General features: G+C 45.1%; 1 protein-coding gene across 1 annotated transcript in view; it reads left to right on the top strand.

The window, feature by feature from the left end:
• LOC130129985 (STEAP family member 1B-like) overlaps positions 1–24,356 on the top strand; it is a 73,605-nt gene that overhangs the window by 27,959 nt on the left and 21,290 nt on the right. The window contains exons 3-4 of the mRNA XM_056299706.1: positions 6,302–6,544; positions 13,457–13,562. Coding sequence (XP_056155681.1) covers positions 6,302–6,544; positions 13,457–13,562 — 349 coding nt within the window. The remainder of the gene's footprint in view (positions 1–6,301; positions 6,545–13,456; positions 13,563–24,356) is intronic.

Genomic DNA, 24,356 nt, shown 5'->3' with positions numbered 1-24,356 from the left:
CAAACAGAGCAAGGAGGATTGCTGTGACTTGTACATTGCAGAAACTAAACAGATGCTGGTCAAGAGGATGGCACAACACAGGAGAGCTAACACGTCAGACCAGGACTCCACAGTCTACACCATCTACAGGCCAGTGGGCACTCTTTCAAGAATGAGGATGTGCACATCCTTGATTGGGAGGAATGCTGGTTTGAACAGGGAGTCAAAGAGGCCATCTATGTTAAGAGGGAACGACCATCCCTGAATCGCAGGGGGGGGGGGGCTAAGAGTACATCTGCCGCCATCTTACAATGCTGTGATTGCACCTATTCCCCAATCCTCTGTGAATAGTACACATGACCATTGTAACTGTAGTTAATGGTCATGAAAATTTGCATAAGAAACAAATTATTGGTTCGGTCGTTATGCAGCTATATTGTTTATAAGGGTGGGGATACCTGCAGTCAGTTGCGACTGAAGACGTCACTTAGATGAGTGATGAAACATTACTCCCAATAAACAGTGTGTCCAGATGAACTGAGTCACCTTTCTGTGATACCAATACCAAAGGCCTGAAGTGGGAGACCAACATCAACTCCATCCTCAAAAAAGCTCAGCAGAGGATGTTCTTTCTGCTGTAGTTGAGGAAATTTGGTCTGCCACAGGAGCTGTTGAGCCAGTTCTACATTGCAGTCATTGAATCTGTCCTGTGCACATCCATCATAGTCTGGTACCAAACAGCGACTAAACAGGATAGGAACAGACTGCAGCGAACATTAAGGACAGCAGAAAACATCATTGACACTCCCCTGTCCACCCTGCAGGTATTGTACAACGGTAGAGCCTGGAAACGGGCTGACAGAATCAGCACAGCCCCCCCACACACACACTGTCTGTTTTAACTCCTACCCTCTGGCAAGCACTACAGAGTAATGGGCACCAATACCACCAGACATGGGAACAGTCCCCCCCCCCCCCACAGGCCATCTCTCTCATGAACACTTAATAGTATGGTGCAGAAATAAATGTTAGGGTTTATGGAAGACCCCAAGCGCACGACACCAGGCGGAGATAGAGTTAGCCGAAACTGGCGTACTTTATTAATAGTTCATTCAACAGTCAACACAGGAGGACAAGGAACAACTTAGAAAACAGGAAGTCCAAAAAAATCGAGGTTGTCCCTTAACTTGAAAACGAACCGACACGTCCCTCTGCGGTCCAACGAGCAAACATGCACGGCAACAAAAAGAGTCCAGTAATCCACTTTGCAGGTAACGCACAACAAACAGAGAAAGTCCAAGAAAACTTACTGGTAATCCAACTCAGGAACGCGGCAGGATAATTCCACAGGGAAAACTCCATGGAGAAAACAGTAAATCCAAGGGCTAAGATAAACTCAGAGAGAATGCACAGGGAGGGAAGAGTAACCACTTCAGCGAGGAGGTTACGGCACGAACTTGCAATGAGCTCTGGGAGACCAGCAAACTTAAGCCCAGCCCTGACGAGCTGATTAGCTGCAGGTGTTAGACGGAGTGCACCTGGCTCGTTCCCGTTGACAAGCGCGCAGCCCCCTGACCGCGCGCTCAGAGGTCCCGGGCGTACCAGCGAGATCACGTTGGGAAGGGAGCACGGCTGGGCGAGCCGTAACAATAAATACGTATTATGTAAATATGACACTTTGTAAATAGCTCCCTTTGGTCAAGATGTCTCACCTACATATCTACAATGTGCACTACCTCTTTAAACTAGATCTGCAATGCAAATGTTTGTACAATACAAATGTACAATTGTGAATACGCATACAAGTACTGTATACTGGTTGCAAATTATTGCCATTATTGTTGTGGTTGCAACATAGGTAAATAATAGAGTATGTAACTATGAGGTGGATGGTAGATGAATACACGGTGTATACTTCTGGTCCATAAGATAATATAGTGTAATATATAGCATTGTATAGGGATATGATGTGTCTGGAATTGTGTTATGGTACATGGTATAGTATATGGGTAATAGAGTATAAAAGCAACAAGATTTAATATACCATTGGGCGGCATGGTGGCCCAGTGGTTAGCGCTGTTGCCTCATAGCAAGAGGTCCTGGGATCGACCTCCAGGCTGTCATAGATCCTTTCCGTGTGGAGTTTTCACGTTCTCCCGATGTCTGTGTGGGTTTCCTCCGGGTGCTGTGGTTTCCTCCCACCATCAAAAAGACATGCATGTGGGCGTCTGGGTGGCGTGACAGTCTATTCCATTGCCTACCAACACGGGGATCGTCGGTTCGAATCCCAGTGTTGCCTTTGGCTTGATCAGGCATCCCTACAGACAGATTTGGCCTTGTCTGCAGATGGGAAGTCGGATGTGGGTATGTGTTCTGGTCGCTGCACTAGCGTCTCCTCTGGTGAATCGGGGCATCTGTTCAGGGGGGAGGGGGAACTGGGGGGAATAGCATGATCCTCCCATGCGCTACATCCCCCTGGCGAAACTCCTCACTATCAGGTGAAAAGAAGCAGCTGGCAACTCCACATGTATTGGAGGAGACATGTGGTAGTCTGCAGCCCTCCCTGGATTGGCAGAGGGGGTGGAGCAGCGACCGGGACGGCTCGGACGAGGGGGGTAATTGGACGGGTACAACTGGGGAGAAAAAGTGGGGAAAAAAATAATAAAATAGACTCTCATTTTAGGGTTAATACTACTTTCTGAGCAAGGCAATGGAAAGAAGAACTGGAGTTGGTCCCCGGGTGCTGCAGCTGCCCACTGCTCCTATACAATAGGATGGGTTACATGCAGAGAACACATTCATTGTAATAACATAATTCGTTGTAAGAATACAATGACAAAAAATAAAGCAGCTTTCTTTCTCTTCTTCTTCTATATGGGCATGGGTTGTTGATTACCCAACCATAACAAAACTGCCGCTGTCACCCCAATTCTCAAGAAACCCGGTCTTGATCCATCCTGCCTCAACTGACCAATCTCCAACCTCTCCTTCCTCTCAAAAACCCTGGAATGCATTGTTGCCACACAACTCCAAACCTACCTACACTCCGACAACCTACTCGAACCCCTCCAGTCCGGTTTTTGCCCAATCCACAGCACTGAAACTGCACTCCTTAAGGTATTTAATGACCTCATCTCTGCTGATACTGGAGCCCTTAACATCCTCATCCTCCTCGACCTGAGTGCAGCCTTTGATACTGTGAGCCACAGCATCCTGCTCACCAGATTGAAAGATGTCGGTATTGAATGCACCGTCCTCAGCTGGCTCCAGTCCTACCTCTCCAACAGGTCACACTTCGCTCCTTTTCATCATCTACATCCTCCCTCTTGGTCAGATTCTCTGCCATTTCAACTTGGGCTTCCACTGTTATGCTGATGACACCCAGATATACCTCAGCACCAAATCCCCTCACAATTCACCCCTCTCTCACATCGATTCCCGTCTGTCTGCAGTTAAAGTCTGGATGCAGCAAAACCTTCTCAAACTCAACAGTGACAAAATTGAACTCCTCTTCATTGTCTCCAAGTCCACTCTCAGCCAAATCAACAACCTTGCACTCACTATCGATGGCACTACTGTCTCCCCTTCCCCCCAGGCACGCAACCTTGGTGTGATCCTTGATCCCACCCTCTCCCTTATGCCACATATCTGCAAAATGGTCAAATCCTCCTTCTACCACCTTCGCAACATTGCGAAAATAAGATCCTCTCTCACACGCGCTGCTGCTGAGATACTGATCCATGCCTTTATCTCTTCCCGCATGGATTACTGCAACTTACTCCTCTATGGCATCAATGCTAGCTCTATCAAGAGACTCCTATTGGTCCAGAACGCATCCGCCCGACTTTTAACTTTAACCAAATCCTGGCACCACATCACCCCAGTCTTAAAAGACCTCCATTGGCTACCCGTCTCCCACCGAATCAATTACAAAATCCTGGTTCTTACTTATAAAGCCCTTCACAAACCGGCTCCCCCATACCTCACCGACCTCCTCTCCCCCTACCAACCCTCTCGGTCCCTCAGATCCACCTCAGCCTCCCTTCTCTCTACCCCCAGGTCCAACCTCCGCGGCTTTGGTGACCGAGCCTTCTCCAGGGCAGCTCCCAGGCTCTGGAAATCCCTCCCCCAAATCATTAGAGACTCAGAATCCCTCCCATTCTTCCAATCCCGTCTCAAGACACAACTATTCTCCATTGCCTTCTCGTGCCCCCCCCCCAACCTCTCGTCCACCCCTGGTCTGGGACAGGCTGAGTACCGAGCGCTCGACCTGCCCCCTCCCTCAACTCCCTCCCCAGCTCCCTCCCCAAGCGCATCGGACACTGCTGCAGCAGTCTACCCACATTCAGGTCATTGGTTGGGACTCACCTCTTCGGATTCATCTGTGATTTATGTGATTTATGATGTTTGTTTTTCTTTCCATTTTGTATCTATCGAAGTGGGAGAGTACTGCTGGCATCGTATGTGGCTGCTGCTTCTCCCTCTCGTAGCCCCCTTCCCATCCACCCCTGTATGTCTGTGTTATGTTTATCGGCCATCTAGTTTCACCCCGTTTATTGTAAAGCGAATTTGAGTATTAGAAAAGCGCTATATAAGTTTAATTTACTACTATTATTATTATTATTATTATTATTATTATCATAACAAAACACTATAGTAGCAACATACCTGTTGTACATACATGCTTGCCTCCAATGTCCTGCTGTTTTTTCATTTATTGTTTTTTTTATTTTTATTTTTCTATTCTGTGTGCGTGATGTCTGCAAGTGCTAGAAGCTGCGGTGTACCGGAGCCAAAGTTGTTTTTGATTCTTGTTCTGTTTCTGAATTATAGCTGCGAAGTTGCATAGCCACATCTGGTAACAGGCTTGTTGGGTAAGGGAAAGTAACAGCCTTGTTGGGTAAGGGAAACTAACAGGCTCATTGGATAAGGGAAAGTAACAGGCTCGTTGGCTAAGGGAAAGTAACAGGCTCGTTGGCTAAGGGAAAGTAACAGGCTCGTTCGGTAAGGGAAACTAACAGCCTCGTTGGCTAAGGGAAAGTAACAGGCTTGCTGGCTAAGGGAAAGTAACAGGCCTGTTGGGTTAGGAAAGTAACAGGCTTGTTGGATAAGGGAAAGTAACATGCTCGTTGGGTAAGGGAAACTAACAGGCCTGTTGGGTAAGGGAAAGTAACAGACTCATTGGGTAAGGGGAAGTAACAGGCTCGTTGGGTAAGGTAAAGTAACAGGCTCGTCGGATAAGGGAAAGTAACAGGCTCATTGGGTAAGGGAAAGTAACAGGCTCGTTGGGTAAGGGAAAGGAACAGGGTCGTTGGGTAAGGGGAAGTAACAGGCTCGTTGGGTAAGGGAAAGTAACAGGCTTGTTGGGGAAGGGAAAGTAACAGGCTTGCTGGGTAATGGAAAGTAACAGGCACGTTTGGTAAGGGGAAGTAACAGGCTTGGTGGGTAAGGGAAAGTAACAGGCTTGTTGGCTAAGTGAAAGTAACAGGCTCGTTGACTAAGGGAAAGTAAAAGGCTCGTTGGGTAAGGGAAAGTAACAGGGTCGTTGGGTAAGGGAAAGTAACAGGCACGTTGGGTAACGGAAAGTAACAGACTCATTGGGTAAGGGGAAGTAACAGGCTCGTTGCATAAGGGAAAGTAACAGGCTCGTTGGCTAAGTGAAAGTTACAGGCTCGTTGGGTAAGGGAAAGGAACAGGGTCGTTGGGTAAGGGAAAGTAACAGGGTCGTTGGGTAAGGGAAAGTATCAAGCTTGTTGGGGAAGGAGAAGTAACAGGCTCGCTCGGTAATGGAAAGTAACAGGGTCGTTTGGTAAGGGAAAGTAATAGGCTCGTTGCATAAGGGAAAGTAACAGGCTCGTTGGTTAAGGGAAAGTAACAAGCTCGTTGGGAAAGGGAAAGTAACAGGCTGGTTGGGTAAGGGAAAGGGCTGTTTTGAAATCACATCAATCATGAGCGATTCTTGGCCATGCTGTGGTTTCGCTGTCAAGGACCCTAGAATCTTGACCATGAAAAGCACCAGGGCATATGAAACTATGGACCTGTTATTTTGCTAGGTTAAAGTAGGAAAAATGAACCCTTGGGTTGTGAGGTTACAAGGTAGACGTAGACCTCTTAAGCACAGGAGAAAACTAGACTCACAACACACAACAGCACTACGCAATGACTTAGTTATTTGGGAAAAGGTGACACATTGAACTATTTTAAGGGGAACATTGGCGGTAAACTAAATCAGGGTGATTTATCCCATCTAACACAACCGATCTAGAGAATCGGTACATTGTACAGTACAATAGATAATCCATCCTGCCCCCCCCCCCCCCAGGACTGTCAGGAACAAGAATGCACCCTGCTGAGCAGGACCAAAGCTGGTCCGCTGCTAGCCTCTCTGGCTCTGGAGAGCTTTGAGCTTCCGGCCGGTGTGGTTCCGGAGGAGATGCCATTGTTCCCACAGTGGAGCTTACCTTTGCGACTGACTGCACTGCTGCTGGCAGGGACCTTCCTCTACACATTCCTGAGAGACGTGCTGCAGCCCTTTGTGTCTCGGAATCAGAGCGACTTTTATAAGGTATGGTTAAAGTGTGCTTAGTTTGTCCATTTCAGTATACACTGTTAGAAAACGGCAAGGGCAGTGCCACCAAGTGTTTTGTTCAGACAGCATGAATACTTCACTCCACAAAAATGCTGTCATCTTCAGGAATTGTGTCATAAGTTACGATCTTGCACTGTCACTCAGCATTACAAAAGGAATGCCATGAATGAAAAGTTGTGGGACTGGCCGAGATTAGCATAGACTTCAGTGTATACAAACAGGCGATGATTTCAACAGATTGTTCAGTTTTCTTTGTCTAATAAAGTGTGCAGAAACAAAACATGCTGTGCGGCGTTTCCATTTTGTCTCGCAACATCAGCAAATGTTTTGGCAAAATTTCACATAATGTTAATGTAGGATGACCACCGTTCCACCCAGCCAATGATGTGCGGTCAGGGTAGGCACTGCCTACCCTGTGATAATTTAATCAAAATAACCATACAATAAATTCATAACAACATATTTTTTTTTGTCCTTGCACTTTTTAAGTAATTAAACCTCTAAGAGTGAAACGCCGTATAGCACACAAGCTCGCCTACTTTTTCAATGCAAGGGTAGGATCTGCTTTTTTCAGGATTGCCTTTAACATTGTGAATTTCGGAGTTTGTGCATGCATATTGTGTAGCTTAAGGCGAAATCAACGGACGAGGAAAGGCACTGCTTATGGCAAGAGTATGAGCCAATCAGAGCCATCAAGGTGCTAATTGCTACAATGTCATAGATATTTGTGCCATCTATAAAGCAAGCTAGCTCATTTGAATTTGAGCAGTTTGGCTACACTTCAGAGTGAAATCGGTAATGTCGACCATCGTATGTCTTCAGTTTTAATAAACTGGGTTACCACCAAAAATTACTTGTCATCAAGCAAGGCAGGCCTACACCAGCTCTCCCTGACCTCCACCAGTGTAAAGAGCGGAAAATCATCCGATCATTCCAGCCAGAATGGTGTACAAGTAAGGAGTGGCTATGTGGCTCCGATGCTACCACCAGCAGGCTGTACTGCTTTCCTTGTTTGCTGTTTTCCAGAGAGTGGGACAGTGTATGGGTAGGTGCCGGTTACTGTGACCTGAACAAGCATGAGTGGTCCAATTAATACATTCAACAACATTGACAACCTTTGGAAACTGCACTCCGATCAACCTAGCTTTAAACAATCAACCTAGCTTTAAACAGCAAGTCTCCGTGCACAACGTGAAGGTGAGGGAAGCTCGTGAGATTCTGAAGGACTTGAGACGTGCTACTTGCTACTTAGAGAAACAGGAATTAGCCTTCAGGGGAAACAAGTAAAGCACCAGCTCATCCAACCGGGGAAACTATGTGGAGCGCTTACATCTCATTGCGGAGAAAGACCAGCGGTTGGCGACACATCTTAATGTTCCTTCAGTGTTTTGCGGGACATCGAACCGTATTCAAACCGACCTTATCTTGGCAGTAAGTGACACTCTTTGACAGAACATTCAAGATAAGGTAAATGCAGCCCCTGTCATGGTCGTACGAGTCGATGAGACCACTGACACAACCAACAAAGCGCAGCTATCTGTTGTATTGCAGTATGTCTGCCAAAATGGAGTCAAAGGCATTTTTGGGATTTAGTGATGTAATTCTGTGTAATGTAATGATATGAAGCAATGGTGTTACTTAGTCCTTTCACAGCTATAAAAACCCATATAAAACATGAAACGAGTCCTTTGTATATACTCTGACAATATTTTTATTTAGGTTTTCATTTGGACTGTAATTCAACTAGGGGGACACGATATTCTAGAATTCTGTGGCAATAAGAATGAAGAAGGATCAGATTGTTATAAAACATTAGAGAGCACAAAAGCATGTAATTTGGGCGCGTGAATGCCCATGGCCTACCCAGCCACTGACCTCACCACACGTCACTGCACCCAGCTATATCTTTGCTGAACTGCTGGATGCATCAGTGAGTCCAAACTGATAGAAAAGATTTCTGCACACTTAGATATGTGCAGTATAACATTTTATTTGACCTTTCGGTCCATCAGACCTTCATCAGAGCATACATGCTTCTATCAGAATTTCATCAGATCAAAGTCTGATAGACCGAAAGCTCAAATAAAGTGTGATACTACATAGACAGATCTAATTGTGCAGAAATATTTTCTATCAGTTTGGACACATAATATGATAAAATAGATTACTGAGATATTTTTGACCATGGTAATCCTACCATGAAGATTGAACGTACAATTAAATAATATCTATGAAGAGCAAGACCATGGAACAGAAAATACATTTATGCTCATAGATATGATTTATACATGCGGGCAAACTTTCAGCTGCCTTACAGGGCAGATTGGAAGTTTCAACTGTCATAAGTTTTCCAAACAACACCGATCCCAAACTTATGCATTTCACATTCGTGTACATAATCTGTTCAGTGGACAATTTGTTTTTGTTGCAAGTAGCCAAGGATGGATTTCTGATTAGGCAAAGCAGGCAACTGCCACCAGATGCCCTCCACTTCTCGGATGGTGAGTGCCCCCGGCATTGCATTCACCGCTCATCAGCTCCATGCTCATGCTTGGCCTGTCTCATATCCAGGCAAAGTCGGACATCATTTCCGGATTTTGGGACAGTCACGACCGGATTCACCCACAGGGTGGGCCCATTCACTGGTTCAATAATGTCCAAATCCTCCAATTCCTTTATTCTGGACTCTCCTGCCCCCCGGAGGTTAAATGGAATTCGCATGAGTGGCTGGGCTACTGGTTTGACCTCAGGTTTAATGTGTAGACTGACCTGTCTCGTTTTCAGTTTCCCAACTCCACTGAACACTTCAGGGTACTGCTGCTGGAGTGTTTGCTTCATCTCTGTGACGGCAGCAATGTCAGCACCTATTCTCAGGACACCCAGTCGCATCGCTGTTTCTTTTCCCAGCAGTGGTTCACCTTTTCTCCTGATTACAATGAATTCTGCACATTCAGTTTTGTTACCTATTGACACATCACATGTAAATGCACCCTTGACAGTTAATGGCTCACTGGAATAATATGAGTACAATTTCCTCTCTGTCTTAGGGACATAGAAATGACACTTAATGTGTTCTGCTTTCAATTTTTCCCACACATTTTCTCCCATCACATTGCTTGTTGCGCCAGAGTCAATGAGCCTTTTCATATTCACTCCCCCCACACAGAAGTTCAGTCTCTCTGACATGTGATTGTCATTAATGGCAAATGCAAAGTCTTCCTGTTCGTCAACATTGTTCACGTTTTGTTTCACTTTCTCTTTCTCGCCTTTAGAGCGGCATACCTTTGAAAAGTGATCCTTACCCTGACACTAGTGGCATGTCTGGCTGCGAGCGGGGCATTTTGGATCTCGGCCAATGTGATCAGAATTTCCACATCTATAACACTTTCCGTCATTTTTATTGTCTCTGTTCGGTTTACTTTTTGTTCCGTGCTTTCCCTTTTTCCCTTTATGGTGAACTCTGTGTACAGTCTCTGGGGTAGCTCCGGTCGATGTGCACGACATGTTAGCCATTTGCTCCTCGATGCTCTCCCAACGAGCAGCTAGTATGTCCAGTGTTACTGCTAGCGTCAGCCCACGATCCTCTTCCAACAGCTTCCTGCGCACATACTCCCATGTCCCCTTACTTAGAATCGCATCCCTTATTTGGTTATCAGAATCTCCCCCATATCCACAGTCTCTCACAGCCTGTCTCAGGCGTGGAGCAAATTGCTGCACTGTCTCACCTGGGTTCTGGTGCATTTTTTGAAATACGTGCCTTGCTAGCGCTGTGTTGACTTGGGGCACGAAGTATGCATTCAAAGCCTCGACCGCCTTCTTGTAGTCCGTTGCATCACCAGTGTCAATAAAGTTGAAAAAGCGTCCTGAACGTCTGGTCCAGCTAGATGTAGTAATAGTGCACGTCTCCTTTGCTTTGTAGCTTCAGGTGAATCGTCAGCCATAATGAGCCCTGTTCCGTCAGCATATAGCTCGAACGATGTTAGCCACCGCTTCCATCTGGAACCTAACGTGGCTGTCTCTGTGTAGCATGCGAAATTTGAATCCCGGATTTCTCCATACTAACTAGCTAAACGTGACTCTTTTAACTACCTAATGCATGTTAATCCTCGTCGCCAATGTTGTATCTCTACTTTACTACTGAATTAAGCAGTTTATACAGAATTTAATCTCAATAACTTGGACGACACATCGAATTTGTGGTCTCTTGCTGGGTGCGCTTTGTTAGACAACGAACTGGCACGAGCGTACCCACAATGCTCTTTCCATCCTGAGGGGTGTGGTAACCATAGACATGACACCCCCGTTTCACAATAGCCTCAGTGTTCACATCAAATTTAAGGTGCTCATCGATAATAGTTTCCAAATATTTGTATGATCCACACTTTCATTATGTATGATGCACTCTTTGGCTGCATCTCTGTTACGTCTAAAATCGATAATCGGGTCCTTGGTTTTAGAAACATTAAGTCCAAGAAATCTCATCTAATCTCATTTAATCATCAGTCTCTTCTCGGTGGTTGGGTCGTGGTGGCAGCAAGCTAAGTAGGGCACTCCAGTCGTCCCTCTCCAGAGCAATGCCCTCCAGCACCTCCTGGGGGATCCAATGGCATTCCCAAGCCAGATTGGACATGTGGTCCGTCCAGCGAGTTCTGGGTCTACCCCGGGGTCTCCTCCCAGTTGGACGTGTCTGGAAAATCCCCAAAGGAAGACGCCCAGGAGGCATCCTAATCAGATGCCTGAACCCCCTCAACTGGCTTCTTTCGACACGAAGGTGCTGTGGCTCTACTCCAAGCTCCCTCCGGATGTCTGAGCTCCTCATCCTCTCTCTAAGACTGAGCCCAGACACCCTATGGAGGAAACTAATTTCAGCCACTTTTATCCACGATCTCACCCTTTCATTCACTACCAAAAGCTCATAACCATAGGTGAGGGATGGAATGAAGATTGACTGATAAATTGAGAGCTTTGCCTTCTGGCTCAGCTCTCTCTTCACCACAACGATCCGGTACAATGTCCGCATTACTGCTGCTGCTGCACCAATCCCCCTGTTAATCTCCTTCTCCAACCTACCCTCACTCGTGAACAAGACCCTGATATACTTGAACTTCTTCACTTTAGGCAACAACTCATCCCTAACCCGGAGGGAGCAATCCATCATTTTCTGGCAGAGAACCATGGCGTCTGACTTGGAGGTGCTGATTGTCATCCCAGCCATTTCACACTCAGCTGCAAACTGCCCCTGCTGGAGGTCACATTCTGATGAAGCCAACAAAACCACATCATCTGTGAAGAGCAGAGATGCAATTCTGAGGTTCCCAAAACGGACACACTCTTCACCTTGGCTTTGCCTTGAGATTATGTCTATGAATATCACAAACAGAATTGGAGACAAGGGATAACCTTGGCGGAGTCCGACACCCACCAAAAACGTGTTTGACTTTGTGCCGAGAATGTGGACACAGCTCTCACTTTGGTTATACAAGGACCAGTTATACAAGAAGTTGTCGCATCAAGTCAGTGGGAGCATTCCCATGGAATGATTCTAAACCTCAGAGGAGGGTCAGCAATGCAGTATTATCAGAAAATTTGACCAAATAGCTGCCTAATGTAATAGCAGGGATTTAGTTACAATCAAGTGACATCAGGAAGATATGGTGGAGACACTGCTAAGCTTGTCAGCACAGTATCACAATGCGCATCCACAAATGTGATGTGGGCCAGGGGCCTTCCTGATGTTTACCCGTTTTTTTTTGTTGTTTTTTTTGGGGGGGGGGGGTTCACCTCAATTGTATCCGGCCAATTACCCCACTCTTCCGAGCTATCCTGGTCACTGCTCCACCCCCTCTGCCGATCTGAGGAGGGCTACAGATTACCACATGCTTCCTCCGATACACGTGGAGTCACCAGCCGCTTCTTTTCACCTGACAGTGAGGAGTTTCACCAGGAGGACTTAGTGTGGGAAGATTGCGTTATTCCCCCCTGTTCCCTCTCCCCCCCGAACAGGCGCCCCGACCGAAGAGATGAGGCGCTAGTGCAGCGACCAGGACACACCCTCATCTGGCTTTCCACCCACAGACACGGCCAATTGTGTCTGTAGGGATGCCCGACTAAGCTGGAGGTAACACGGGGATGTGATCCAGTGAGCCCCGTGTTGGTAGGCAACGTTTACCCATTTTAAAAGATCTCTTAACACATTCCTGACTGATGACAATATCACAGTCAGAAGAGAGAGAGTCTCTCAGGCCAGTGATGTTTTCAGAAAAGTCATGTTTTTCAAAGCAGGTATAGAAGTCATCCAAAAGAGTTGAATCAAGTGCAACTGGACTTGGTATATATATCTGTGAAGACGTTTCGCCTCTCATCCAAGAGGCGTCCTCAGTTCGTGCCTCTCTGACTAACGTCTTCACAGATATATACCAAGTCCAGTTGCACTTGATTCAACTCCTTTGGATAACCATGACCTGGATGAATGAGAACATTCACAGACAGGTATCGAAGTCATTAAAAATATTTGGGAGATCAATATTTATTCCCCCAATTTTAAGAGGTCTCCTGTTACTGTTTCTCTGAGTGATTGAAGACAGATTTAATTCGCTTCCAAGCTGCCCACAGATCACTGCTGCTATACTTATATCCCACCCTTCCTTATACATTCTTTCAGCTTTTCTTATCTCAAGGAAATTACTTCTTTAGTAAATTCCTTCTTTTCCTGGCTAGTCCCTGTATTAAAAAAAATGCATTTCTTCTCGTTTATGACATTTTTAAGTAGCTGATCTGGCCATGCATGTAGCTGCTGCTGTGTGCACTGTGTTGTTCATGATTGCAATTTGGTATCAATGTAGTTGGTCCATAAAAGTTGAGTTACTGTGGTGTGCTGACATCTGTAAGGTGCCAATCTTGGTGATGAACAAGACTCTGCCATGGACGTCCATCACTCTGCTGGCCCTGGTCTACCTCCCTGGTCTACTGGCTGCTCTTCTGCAGCTACACAGAGGTAAGAAAATAAGGTTAGGCTGGCTTGCTCTTCAGTAGCTCAGCAGTAAGAGCAAGTTAGTATTGTTTTCTGTTTGGACAAAGAGGCTCATCGCTTTGAACATTTCAGGGTAACCTCAAGCTAAAAAGCAGATGCAGCTTTTGTTTGCTTTTGGTTTTTGTGTATTTGGTAAAATAAGGTTAGTGGCCCTGAAACAAGACAACATTATACAATATCATACTCCATATTTTAAGTGACTGAAGATAAAAACATAAAAACCCTGTGATGGCCTGGCGGCCTGTCCAGGGTGTCTCCCTGCCTGCTGCCCAGTGACTGCTGGAATAGGCTCTAGCATCCCTGCGACCCTGAGGGCAGGATAAGCGGTTTGGATAGTGGATGGATGGATTAACATAAAAACAAAAATCAAGTGTTATACATACCAAAACTACAGCTTGGCTCTCCAGACAAAACCAAGCAAAACACAAACATTTTCAAAACGGTTTGTTTTTCTTTTAAAAAAAAATCTGAAGTTCATCATTTAACACCTGGGAAAATGGTAATAGAAGCTAGGTTAAGAGGAGAGGTGATGATCAGTGAGCAGCAGTATGGTTTCATGCCATGAAAGAGCACCACAGATGTGACGTTTGCTTTGAGAATGTAGGAGAAGTATAGAGAAGATCAGAAGGAGTTACATTGTGTCTTTGTAGATTTAGAGAAAGCATATGACAGGGTGCCGAGAGAGGAGGTGTGGTATTGTATGAGGAAGTCGGGACTGGCAGAGAAGTATGTAGGAGTGGTGCAGGATATGTATGAGGGAAGTGTGACATCGGAAGTGTGACAACCTGTGAACGCATGTACACCTACAAGAGCATCACATAGATCATCCCCAAGGAGCTGAGCAAGGTTGCTGATGTTGATGTACCTTGTCCGATTCTGAGTGCCACACTTCAGATACAGGGGGCAGTTAATCTTCTTACGGTATCCAAGACAAAGGATCATGACATCTGTATCCTCGCTCACAATAACTGTGGTTTGATAGCCATTCTTACTGGCATGATTTGCATGTAAGAGCATGCGGGTATCCGCCTCCTCGTGGGAAGATTTCAGGTCTTCAACAACATTCCAGTCTGTTTTGCCACGACAAAAGCATGTCTCTCCACAGGTTGCAAATAGCTGCTTGTCCTCCTTAAGCCTTTGAAGGTTCTCTGGTTGCTTCCACTGGTCCACGATGAACGTTATCAGTGCTGTTTTGCTGTCTGGATTACTTAAGAGTTTTCTCCACTGCACAACCTTGTGTCCCGGGGCAATGTTTTTCCATTGAGTGCTACTTGCTGAACCACGATTGCATCTCTCAGCATTCTTGATTGATGTTTTCCTGTATACATCAAACACCACATCTATCTGCTTACTGTGTCCTCCTTCATGCAGCACTAGGTTCAGCACAGATCCAGCAATCTCTTCAAAGGTTTTGCCATCACCTTTCATTTTCTGAACAAGGCTCATTCCATGAATGATGCATGCAGAATGTTCTCCAATTTCTTCTACTGCTGATCCTGATTTCTCCAACTCTCTTGCAAGAGCAGCCTTGTTAGTTTTCCGCAGTGAGCCATCTGGATTTGAAAGTGCCCAAGGTAGTGGACCAAGGGGATGAGCCAGGACATCTTTAATGTGAAGATCTCTACTTTGTGAAACAATGATCATATGTCCAAAGAGATTTCTATCTGCTTTCAAGACCACCTGCTTGTTTTTTGCCGGCTTTCCTCTACTTTTAGTGATGCTTGCAAATGTCTTCAGGTTCTGTTTTTTCATTGTGTCATTGAACGTGGCTGTTGGTGAACCTTTTTCCAAACGCTCACTTCTGAACTTTTGATATGCTTCCTCTCCAGTCTGGTGAGCTTGCAGCAGATCACGGGCTATGTTGGATGACACAGTGATTCCTGTGGAAAGACTGATTATATCAGATTGATCTGCACCTAGAGGGTTTACCCAGCTTTTCTCCATAAGTTCTACAAAGGCATTAACATCTGCACGGTCCTTCTCTATCCTTGTCTTCTGTAGATCGTGATGATTTACACTTTCTGTAGGATCATTGCCTGTCATGTTCCTGAGTTGCCTTAGATACTGACTTCTGTTTTCTGAAGTGAGATAGTATCTGGTCACTGCTCCAGCTTTTAAGCTGAAACCTTTGGTCCCTCCTGTAGTCTGAGTATTCTTGTTTACAGTCTCTTCAATTGTCTGGTCTAATGGAATTTTTCCAAAGGGATTGTTCCTTCCCAGCTGGACAGAAAAACCACCCTCTACAAAGTGTGCATGAACACCGGGATAATCAACCTCCAGGCAAGACATTTGAGCATAGTAGAATGGTAGATATCTGGCATAGTTCAGTTTATCATAGGCAAAGCACCATGGAATGATGGCCCTGATTGCTGCAAGATGCATCATCCACTTTCCCTCTCTTGATGCTCGAATAAGACTCAGCATAATCTCAACCATTTCCACATAAGACATCCAGAAGGCTGAGAGGGGGCCATTGTCTCCTCGAAGGTAGTTGAGGAACTCACTGAAACGTGTCAGAATAAGCTGACATGAATCTTGCTCAAAGGTGTTCTCAAATCTGGGCTGTGATACTTCATCACACATGTTCTCTATTGCTTGCAGAGTTTCTGCCAAGTGAATGAGATCTTCGGGATGATTCTCTTCTAACCAGGGATGAAAACATTTCCATGCTAGTCTCAACAGAGCCTCCTAGAGCAGTTTGTGGAGGCGTACAGCTCGGTTATACCTGTGACCATCAATAACCCCTGTGATTGAACCATCGGCTATCACTCCTGCAAAGATCTCCTAGACCAGCATCTGCAAAACGTTTTCCAATTGTTGCCATGAAAATGCAGGTGGTATGAAAGACCCCCATTCTAAGGATGATGTTCTTGAACTGTTCCGGGTGTTTCCAGGTGATTTCAGCAGCCTTGGCATACAATGCCTGGTCAAAAACAACAACAATGTTGTTGAGCTGCAGAGACTTCATGATGCTCATCGACTGGTGAAGAACCTCATTAACTGTTGATAGCTGTGTGGCAGGAGCGTTGATTGTGGGCAAATAGCCGATGCTATCTTCTTGTACACTTGTATTGCTCTGGGTGAGGATGTTGAACCCAGTCCAGCTACAAACATCTTTGTTGGCTTGACGAGCCATCAGCCACATGTGATTTCTGTCCGCTGCATCTTGTAGGATAGCGGCATGATCAGCATCAACTGTATGTACAGCTGGAGGATTGGCACGCTTTCCTGCATTGTAAATGGGAAGCCGCATCTCTACTGCTCCAATGCTTCTCTTCTTGGTTTTTGGGATGCAAGGCAAAGGTCTGGCTTCAGCAGGATGATCAGCAATAGACTTTGCTTGCAAAGCAATTCTATTCACTCGGTGTGATGTCCCCTTCACTGCTGAGAGTTTCCTCCAGTCCGTCAATATTGTCCCACGCCAATGTTGTGAACAGACCAGGCTTGATGTTTTGTGGTAGTGGAACAGTATCTCCACTTGCTGCGTCAATTTCCTCTACCTGGGAATATGAAACACCATGGCCAAGTCTGTTCAGTATATGTATTAGTTCCACATTTCCAGTGAGTGACTTGACAGCAAAGGGCAACACAATGTGTTTAGTAGGCTTGACTTTGCCACAGGTGACTGCATAAACCAGGTCTTGGCTGAATGAAGCCGTGAGCATTTGAACCCTCTTAGATGGGTTGCTTCCTACAATATATGTACGTGTTAGGAGTGTCTGGAGAAACATTACAAGAGATGTTGGAGCACTGTTCATCTTCTCCAGATCTGACACGTGTGGTGGCCATGTTTGAGTGATGTTTTGGTTATGAATATCATGCCTGATCTTCAATGCTGTGTCAGATACGATGTCTTTGTCATCGCGCAATTTGTATACCTTCAGTTCATCTTTGTGGTCTTGGTAAACCTTTACAAGTTCATTCATTGTCAATGGGTTAGGGTATAAAAACAGGTTTTTGGGGCCATGGGCTATGATATGTACAGATTCCCCAAATTCTGCTTCAACCTTGCGATATAGGTATCACTTTGTATTGAATATGACTCGTGTTACACCACATTCATTTGTATCTGTCACCATAGTGGTAATTTCTGTCACTAGCATAATGATCAGGTCTTTAAATGGTATCACTCTGGGATGTTCCATCAGGTCTTCCCGGATGTATGTGAAAACCTTCTGGAGTGCCATTCTTTCCACTAATTGAGAAGCTGATACTTGGTCCACAGTGTCTTTGTCTTTGTACAGGTCTTTTGTGTACAGCCTGTAGCAGGATCTGTGATAACGACCTTCCGCGGCAACTAGTTCATGACTCACTATGGCTAGCATCCCAGCATCACCTTTCCTGTCAGCCGCTCTCCTGAGTGTGTCATCAGCTCTTAACTCTCTGCATTTAGTCAGAACATCTTTTGTCTTTTGCCCTTTCAAATACTTACTGCACTTATCACAAAATATACACTTGGCCCTATACACTCGTGATGTGTGTGGACTTTGTCGAGAGGCTTTCGTATGTCTTCTGGAATACATTTTTCCGCAGACCTTTTACTGATTCTTTCAAGGGTTTTTTTTCATGGCAAATATGCTGCGGCATTTCCTATGGTATAATCTGGATGGTGGTATACATCCTTTAGTAGCAACGTCAATGACAGGCCTGTAGCCTCTTATTTTAGCTGCTCTCAGTACAGTGGTCCATGACTCTAAATTGTTAGGAGCCACAAGTGTTGAATCGTCATCAGAACAGTGTATACAACAGTCCATCCTGGGACGCTTTGGCTGTGTTCCACTTGTACTTGGTTCTGCCATCGTACATCTTCTGAAAATAAAATACATAAATTGTCATCTAGTTTCAAAGGTCAAATTAGTCAAATTATCTAGTTTACAATGGTCATCTAGTGTCATGATACCATGATCTTCACTTTACCTTAAATTTAAAGCACCTGACAGACAGTAGGCTTAGTCACTTGTTTAAGATGACTGGAGAAAGACCAAAGACCATACTGAACGAACTGAACTGTCATACAAACATACTCTCTGCATGCCACTTTACCAATTGTCTCAAGTACTCCAAACAATTACTCTAATTTACCAGTAGGTTTCATATTAGACTCCATATAGCTCTTCCAACATAATTTAATAAGAAAAAGGCATTTTGTTACCGTACCAGTGGCTCCTTTGATGCATCTGCATGTTCTCCTCTCTGCAGGGAATTGTGTAAAAATATGTTCTGGGAGTGAAGCCCCATTACCAGGTGATTCTAATGAGGTAATCAGCTAATCATCTTGCTGCCCTGGCAGCTTGGTGGAGCATCATGGGATTTTTAGTTTTAGCTTTCCTTCCAGTTTGTCTAAACACCTCCCACTAATTTAAGGCTCACAATCACCTCTCACAAATAAAAGTATGGGTATATTATACATTTCCTGAATCCTTAGAGCCCCTTGAGTATTCCAGTTGTTGAGTTTTGTGCCGCTGATGTCCCTTGATGTCAGAGGGTTAAAAGAAAGTATATCGTTTAGGCGAAAATTGTGGGAAAATGTATGTCATTTATGATTTAAAGAGGTCACGTGACCTCCCTGTTTCTCTGACAAATACGGAACTGGTCGGAAATGAAAGTCTAACAGGTCCCCTTTAAAATGATACCAAACACTGTATTATCAAACATTGGCAAATGTCCTTACATGAGCTTTAACCAGATATACACCAGTGTCATAAAACGGAATTTATGATTAGGGGTTATCAACTTCATGAGCTGATGAGCTGATTCACAAAGAAATATTATTGGGTATATTATACATTTCCTGAATCCGTAAAGTCCCTTGAGTATTGCACTTGTTGAGTTTTGTGCCCCTGAGGTCCCTTGATGCCACAGGGCTAAAAGAAAATATATACTTTAGGCGAAGATTGTTGGATAATGTGTGTCATTTATGGTTTAAAGAGTTCACATGACCTCTTTGTTTGTCAGACAAATACAGCATTGGACGTAAATGAAAGCCTAAAAGGTCCCCTTTAACATGATACCAAACACTATATTATTAAACATTGGCAAATGTCCTTACATGAGCTTTAACCAGATATACACTAGTGTCGAAAAACTGAATGTATGATTAGGGGTTATCAACTTCATGAACTGATAACTGTGACTCAGCTACCACTTAGGAAGGGCTATCATACCAAAATATCCTCTACAGACATGTACCTTTTCAAAACTCACAATTAAGTTTTGCCACCTTGAGATGCACCAAAAAATGGTCTGGCCCACGGACTATGGTGAGGTGGTGGTAGGAATGACAGATGGGTTCAAGGTGGAGGTGGGATTACATCAAAGATCGGCTCTGAGCCCTTTCTTGTTTGCAATAGTGATGGACAGGAGAGATCAGGCAGGAGTCTCCGTGGACTATGATGTTTGCGGATGACATTGTGATCTGTAGTGAGAGTAGGGTGCAGGTGGAGGAGATCCTGGAGAGGTGGATGTATGCACTGGAGAGAAGAGGAATGAAAGTCAGTACGGAATACCTATGCGTGAATGAGAGGGAGGACAGTGGAATGGTGAGAATGCGAAGCGGAGAGGTGATGAAGGTGTATGAGTTTAAAGAGATACTTGCATCAAAATCCGACTTTTCCTGTTGTTAATTGATGTAGAGTGTGGATGTGATCGATGGGACAAATGGTAGCCCTAAAATCACATTTATGGCCAGACGAGCGATATCGACATCCAAGTTTCCAGTTGGCGAAAATGTGGTAACTTGCCGTGTCACAAATGACATTAGCATAGAGGGTGTGTCCGTAGCGGGACGCTATAAAAGCGGAGACGCACCCTTTTGGCTCGAAGGAATACGGCTGTATTAGCTGAGCAACATATTTGTAAGGTGAGTAGTCAACTTCCACTGAGAAAAAGGAATCATCTTCCACTTCCGCATCCTCAACCTCAAAGCTGCTGTCGGTGGTCTTGTCGCTCGCCTTTTTTTTTTTTTTGTAAAGTGACGACACGGCAGGAAGGGGGCTGTCACCAGTGAATTTCTTGTTTTTCTACAGCAAGCGGCAAGCGGTTTAGCCCCAGTGTTTAGCTCACCTAGCCACACCCACACAACCACCCTGAATTTCAGTAGCCAATAGCTATGAAATCATAAAACCACACCTACCTTTCGGTTGTAATTCAAACCCCCCGTGTTAAAAAATGTGCTCAGAAACAGCATGAAAGTATCTCTTTAAATACTTGGGGTCAACTGCCCAAAGTAGCGGGGAGTGCAGGAGAGAGTTGAAGAAGAGAGTGCAGGCAGGGTGGAGTGGGTGGAGAAGAGTGTCAGGAGTGATTTGTGACAGAAGGGTACCAGCAAGAGTTAAAGGGAAGGTTTACAAGATGGTAGTGAGACCAGCTATGTTATATGGTTTGGAGACAGTGGCACTGATGAAAAGATAGGAGGTGGAGCTGGAGGTGGCAGAGATGAAGATGATAAGATTTTCATTGGGAGTGACGAAGAAGGACAGGATTAGGAATGAGTATATTAGAGCGACAGCTCAAGTTGGACGGTTTGGACACAAAGCAGGAGAGACAAGATTGAGATGGTTGGGACATGTGTGGAGGAGAGATGCTGGGTATATTGGGAGAAGGATGCTGAATATGGAGCTGCCAGGGAAGAGGAGAAGAGGAAGGCCAAAGAGGAGGTTTATGGATGTGATGAGGGAGGACATGCAGGTGGCTGGTGTGACAGAGGAGGATGCAGAGGGCAGGAAGAGGTGGAAACGGATGATCCACTGTGGCGACCCCTAACGGAAGCAGCCGTAAATAGTAGTAGTAGTAGATTCTAAACTAATCTCTGATTACTCAGTTCTGTCTAGGGTTGTCAACTCCTTGAAATGGAAATAAGGAACAAGGGAGAGGGACGGGGCGGCATGGGCATAACAAATATAATATGCCTTACACTATATACATACACACTCACACACACACAAATGCATATATATATAATGAGTGATTCCTTATTTTAAGGAACGGTTGGCAACCCTAGTTCTATCCTTAGTCTTAAAATTTGAAGGATTGAGAGCTCATTGCCACCAATGGCGTTTAGACCCTACACTTTCATCTGACAGGGAGTTTACAAAGTACTTACAAGATCTTATCCCATACTTCCTTGCAGAAAATGATACTGGAGATGTGAACGAATCTGTTTTGTGGGATCTATAAATGCTGTCATCAGTGGCCATATTATATACTTTGCATCTAATAAAAAGAAAAAAGAAGAGTAGACTTAGGGAAATAGAACGGGACACAATTTTAGAAAATGTATATAAAACAATCCTATTGATGTCCCACTTAAATGAATCACTAAGCTAAAATATGAGTACAATACCATTCTATCACAACGAGTGGGCTTAATGCTTACTAAAACACAGCAGTACTTTGAATTAGGGGGCAAACCACATGGACTACTACTACTACTACTACTTTCGGCTGCTCCCGTTAGGGGTCGCCACAGCGGATCATCCGTTTCCATTTCTTCCTGTCTTCTGCGTCTTCCTCTGTCACACCAGCCACCTGCATGTCTTCCCTCACCACATCCATAAACCTCCTCTTTGGCCTTCCTCTTCTCCTCTTCCCTGGCAGCTCCATATTCAGCATCTTCTCCCAATATACTCAGCATCTCTCCTCCACACATGTCCAAGCCATCTCAATCTTGCCTCTCTTGCGGTCCCTCTAATATAATCGTTCCTAATCCTGTCCTTCTTCGTTACTCCCAGTGAAAATCTTAGCATCTTCAACTCTGCCACCTCCAGCTCCGCCTCCTGTCTTTTCGTCAGTGCCAATGTCTCCAAACCATATAACATAGCTGGTCTCACAACCATCTTGTAAACTTTCCCTTTAACTCTTGCTGGTACCCTTCTGTCGCAAATCACTCCTGACACACTTCTCCACCCACTCCACCCTGCCTGCACTCTCTTTTTCACCTCTCTACTGCACTCCCGTTACTTTGGATGGTTGACCCCAAGTATTTAAACTCAAATGCCTTTGTCACCTCCACTCCTTGCATCCTGACCATTCCACTGTCCTCTCTGTCATTTACGCATAGGTATTCCATCTTGCTCCTACTGACTTTCATTCCTCTTCTCTCCAGTGCATACCTCCACCTCTCCAGGCTCTCCTCAACCTGCACCCTACTCTCGCTACAGATCACAATGTCATCCGCGAACATCATCGTCCATGGAGACTCCTGCCTGATCTTGTCCGTCAACCTGTCCATCACCATTGCAAACAAGAAAGGGCTCAGAGCCGATCCTTGATGTAATCCGACCTCCACCTTGAACCCATCTGTCATTCCAACCGCACACCTCACCATTGTCACACTTCCCTCATACGTATCCTGCACCACTCCTACATACTTCTCTGCAACTCCTGACTTTCTCATACAATACCACACCTCCTCTCTCGGCACTCTGTCATAAGCTTTCTCTAAATCTACAAAGACACAATGCAACTCTTTCTGGCCTTCTCTATACTTCTCAATCAACATTCTCAAAGCAAACATCGCATCTGTGGTGCTCTTTCGTGGCATGAAACCATACTGCTGCTCGCTGATCGTCACCTCTCCTCTTAACCTAGCTTCTATTACTCTTTCCCAAATCTTCATGCTGTGGCTGATCAACTTTATACCTCTGTAGTTGTTACAGTTCTGCACATCGCCCTTGTTCTTGAAAATCGGTACCAGTATGCTTCTTCTCCACTCCTCAGGCATCCTCTCACTTTCCAGGATCGTGTTAAACAATCTAGTTAAAAACTCCACTGCCATCTCTCCTAAACATCTCCATGCCTCCACAGGTATGACATCAGGACCAACTGCCTTTCCACTCTTCATCCTCTTCATAGCTGCCCTCACTTCCTCCTTGTTAATCCACTGAACTTCCTGATTCACTATCCCTACATCATCCAACCTTCTCTCTCTCTCATTTTCTTCATTCATCAGCCCCTCAAAGTATTCCTTCCACCTTCTTAGCACACTCTCCTCGCTTGTCAGCACATTTCCATCTCTATCCTTGATCGCCCTAACTTGCTGCACATCCTTTGCAGCTTGGTCTCTCTGTCTAGCCAATCGGTACAAGTCCTTTTCTCCTTCCTTAGTGTCTAACCCAGGGGTCGGGAACCTTTTTGACTGGGAGAGCCATAAAAGCCAAATATTTCTAAATATATTTCATTGAGAGCCATATAGTATTTTTAACGTATAATAAATTAAATATGTCTTACTTTTAATGCGACTTCTGGTGCTGCATGGTTTTGCTGATGGCCTTGTAGTCTGGTTCATACGTGGTGAGGTTGAGCTTCATGCAGGCATTGAGGCTTCCATCAGTTAAACGTGAGCGTAGGTTGGTCTTAATGTTCCTCATATGCGAGAAAGACTGTTCACATGCATATGTAGAGCCAAACATGGTCAATACGGCAATACTCACACGCTGCATTGTGTGGTATGTCACAGGAAGCTCGTTCCAAGTTTTAAGAATCAGCTGGTCTTCAGGTTGAAGATTTTTAATTTCTGTCCACTTGTGTTCCCTCGCCAGCTCTGCTCGCTGTCGCGCAAGACTTTCCAACTCTCCATTAAGTGACTTGAACTTACTCATCCACATGTCTGATGCCTTCAGGTCAGCAACTTCCCGCTCAAAGTCTCCGATAGAGACCCCGGGGATGCATGTCAGGTCGATTTTGTCCACTGCACACTCATGTGGATGAGTGATGAACTTGAAAAGACCAGTGCGCGCACGAAATTCTCCAAAACGTGCT

This window comes from Lampris incognitus, chromosome 19 (genome assembly GCF_029633865.1).
Source record: "Lampris incognitus isolate fLamInc1 chromosome 19, fLamInc1.hap2, whole genome shotgun sequence".
NCBI classification, from domain to species: domain Eukaryota; kingdom Metazoa; phylum Chordata; class Actinopteri; order Lampriformes; family Lampridae; genus Lampris; species Lampris incognitus.
The sequence above is the reverse complement of the archived record's forward strand: the minus strand, read 5'-3'. Positions and strand labels throughout refer to the sequence as shown.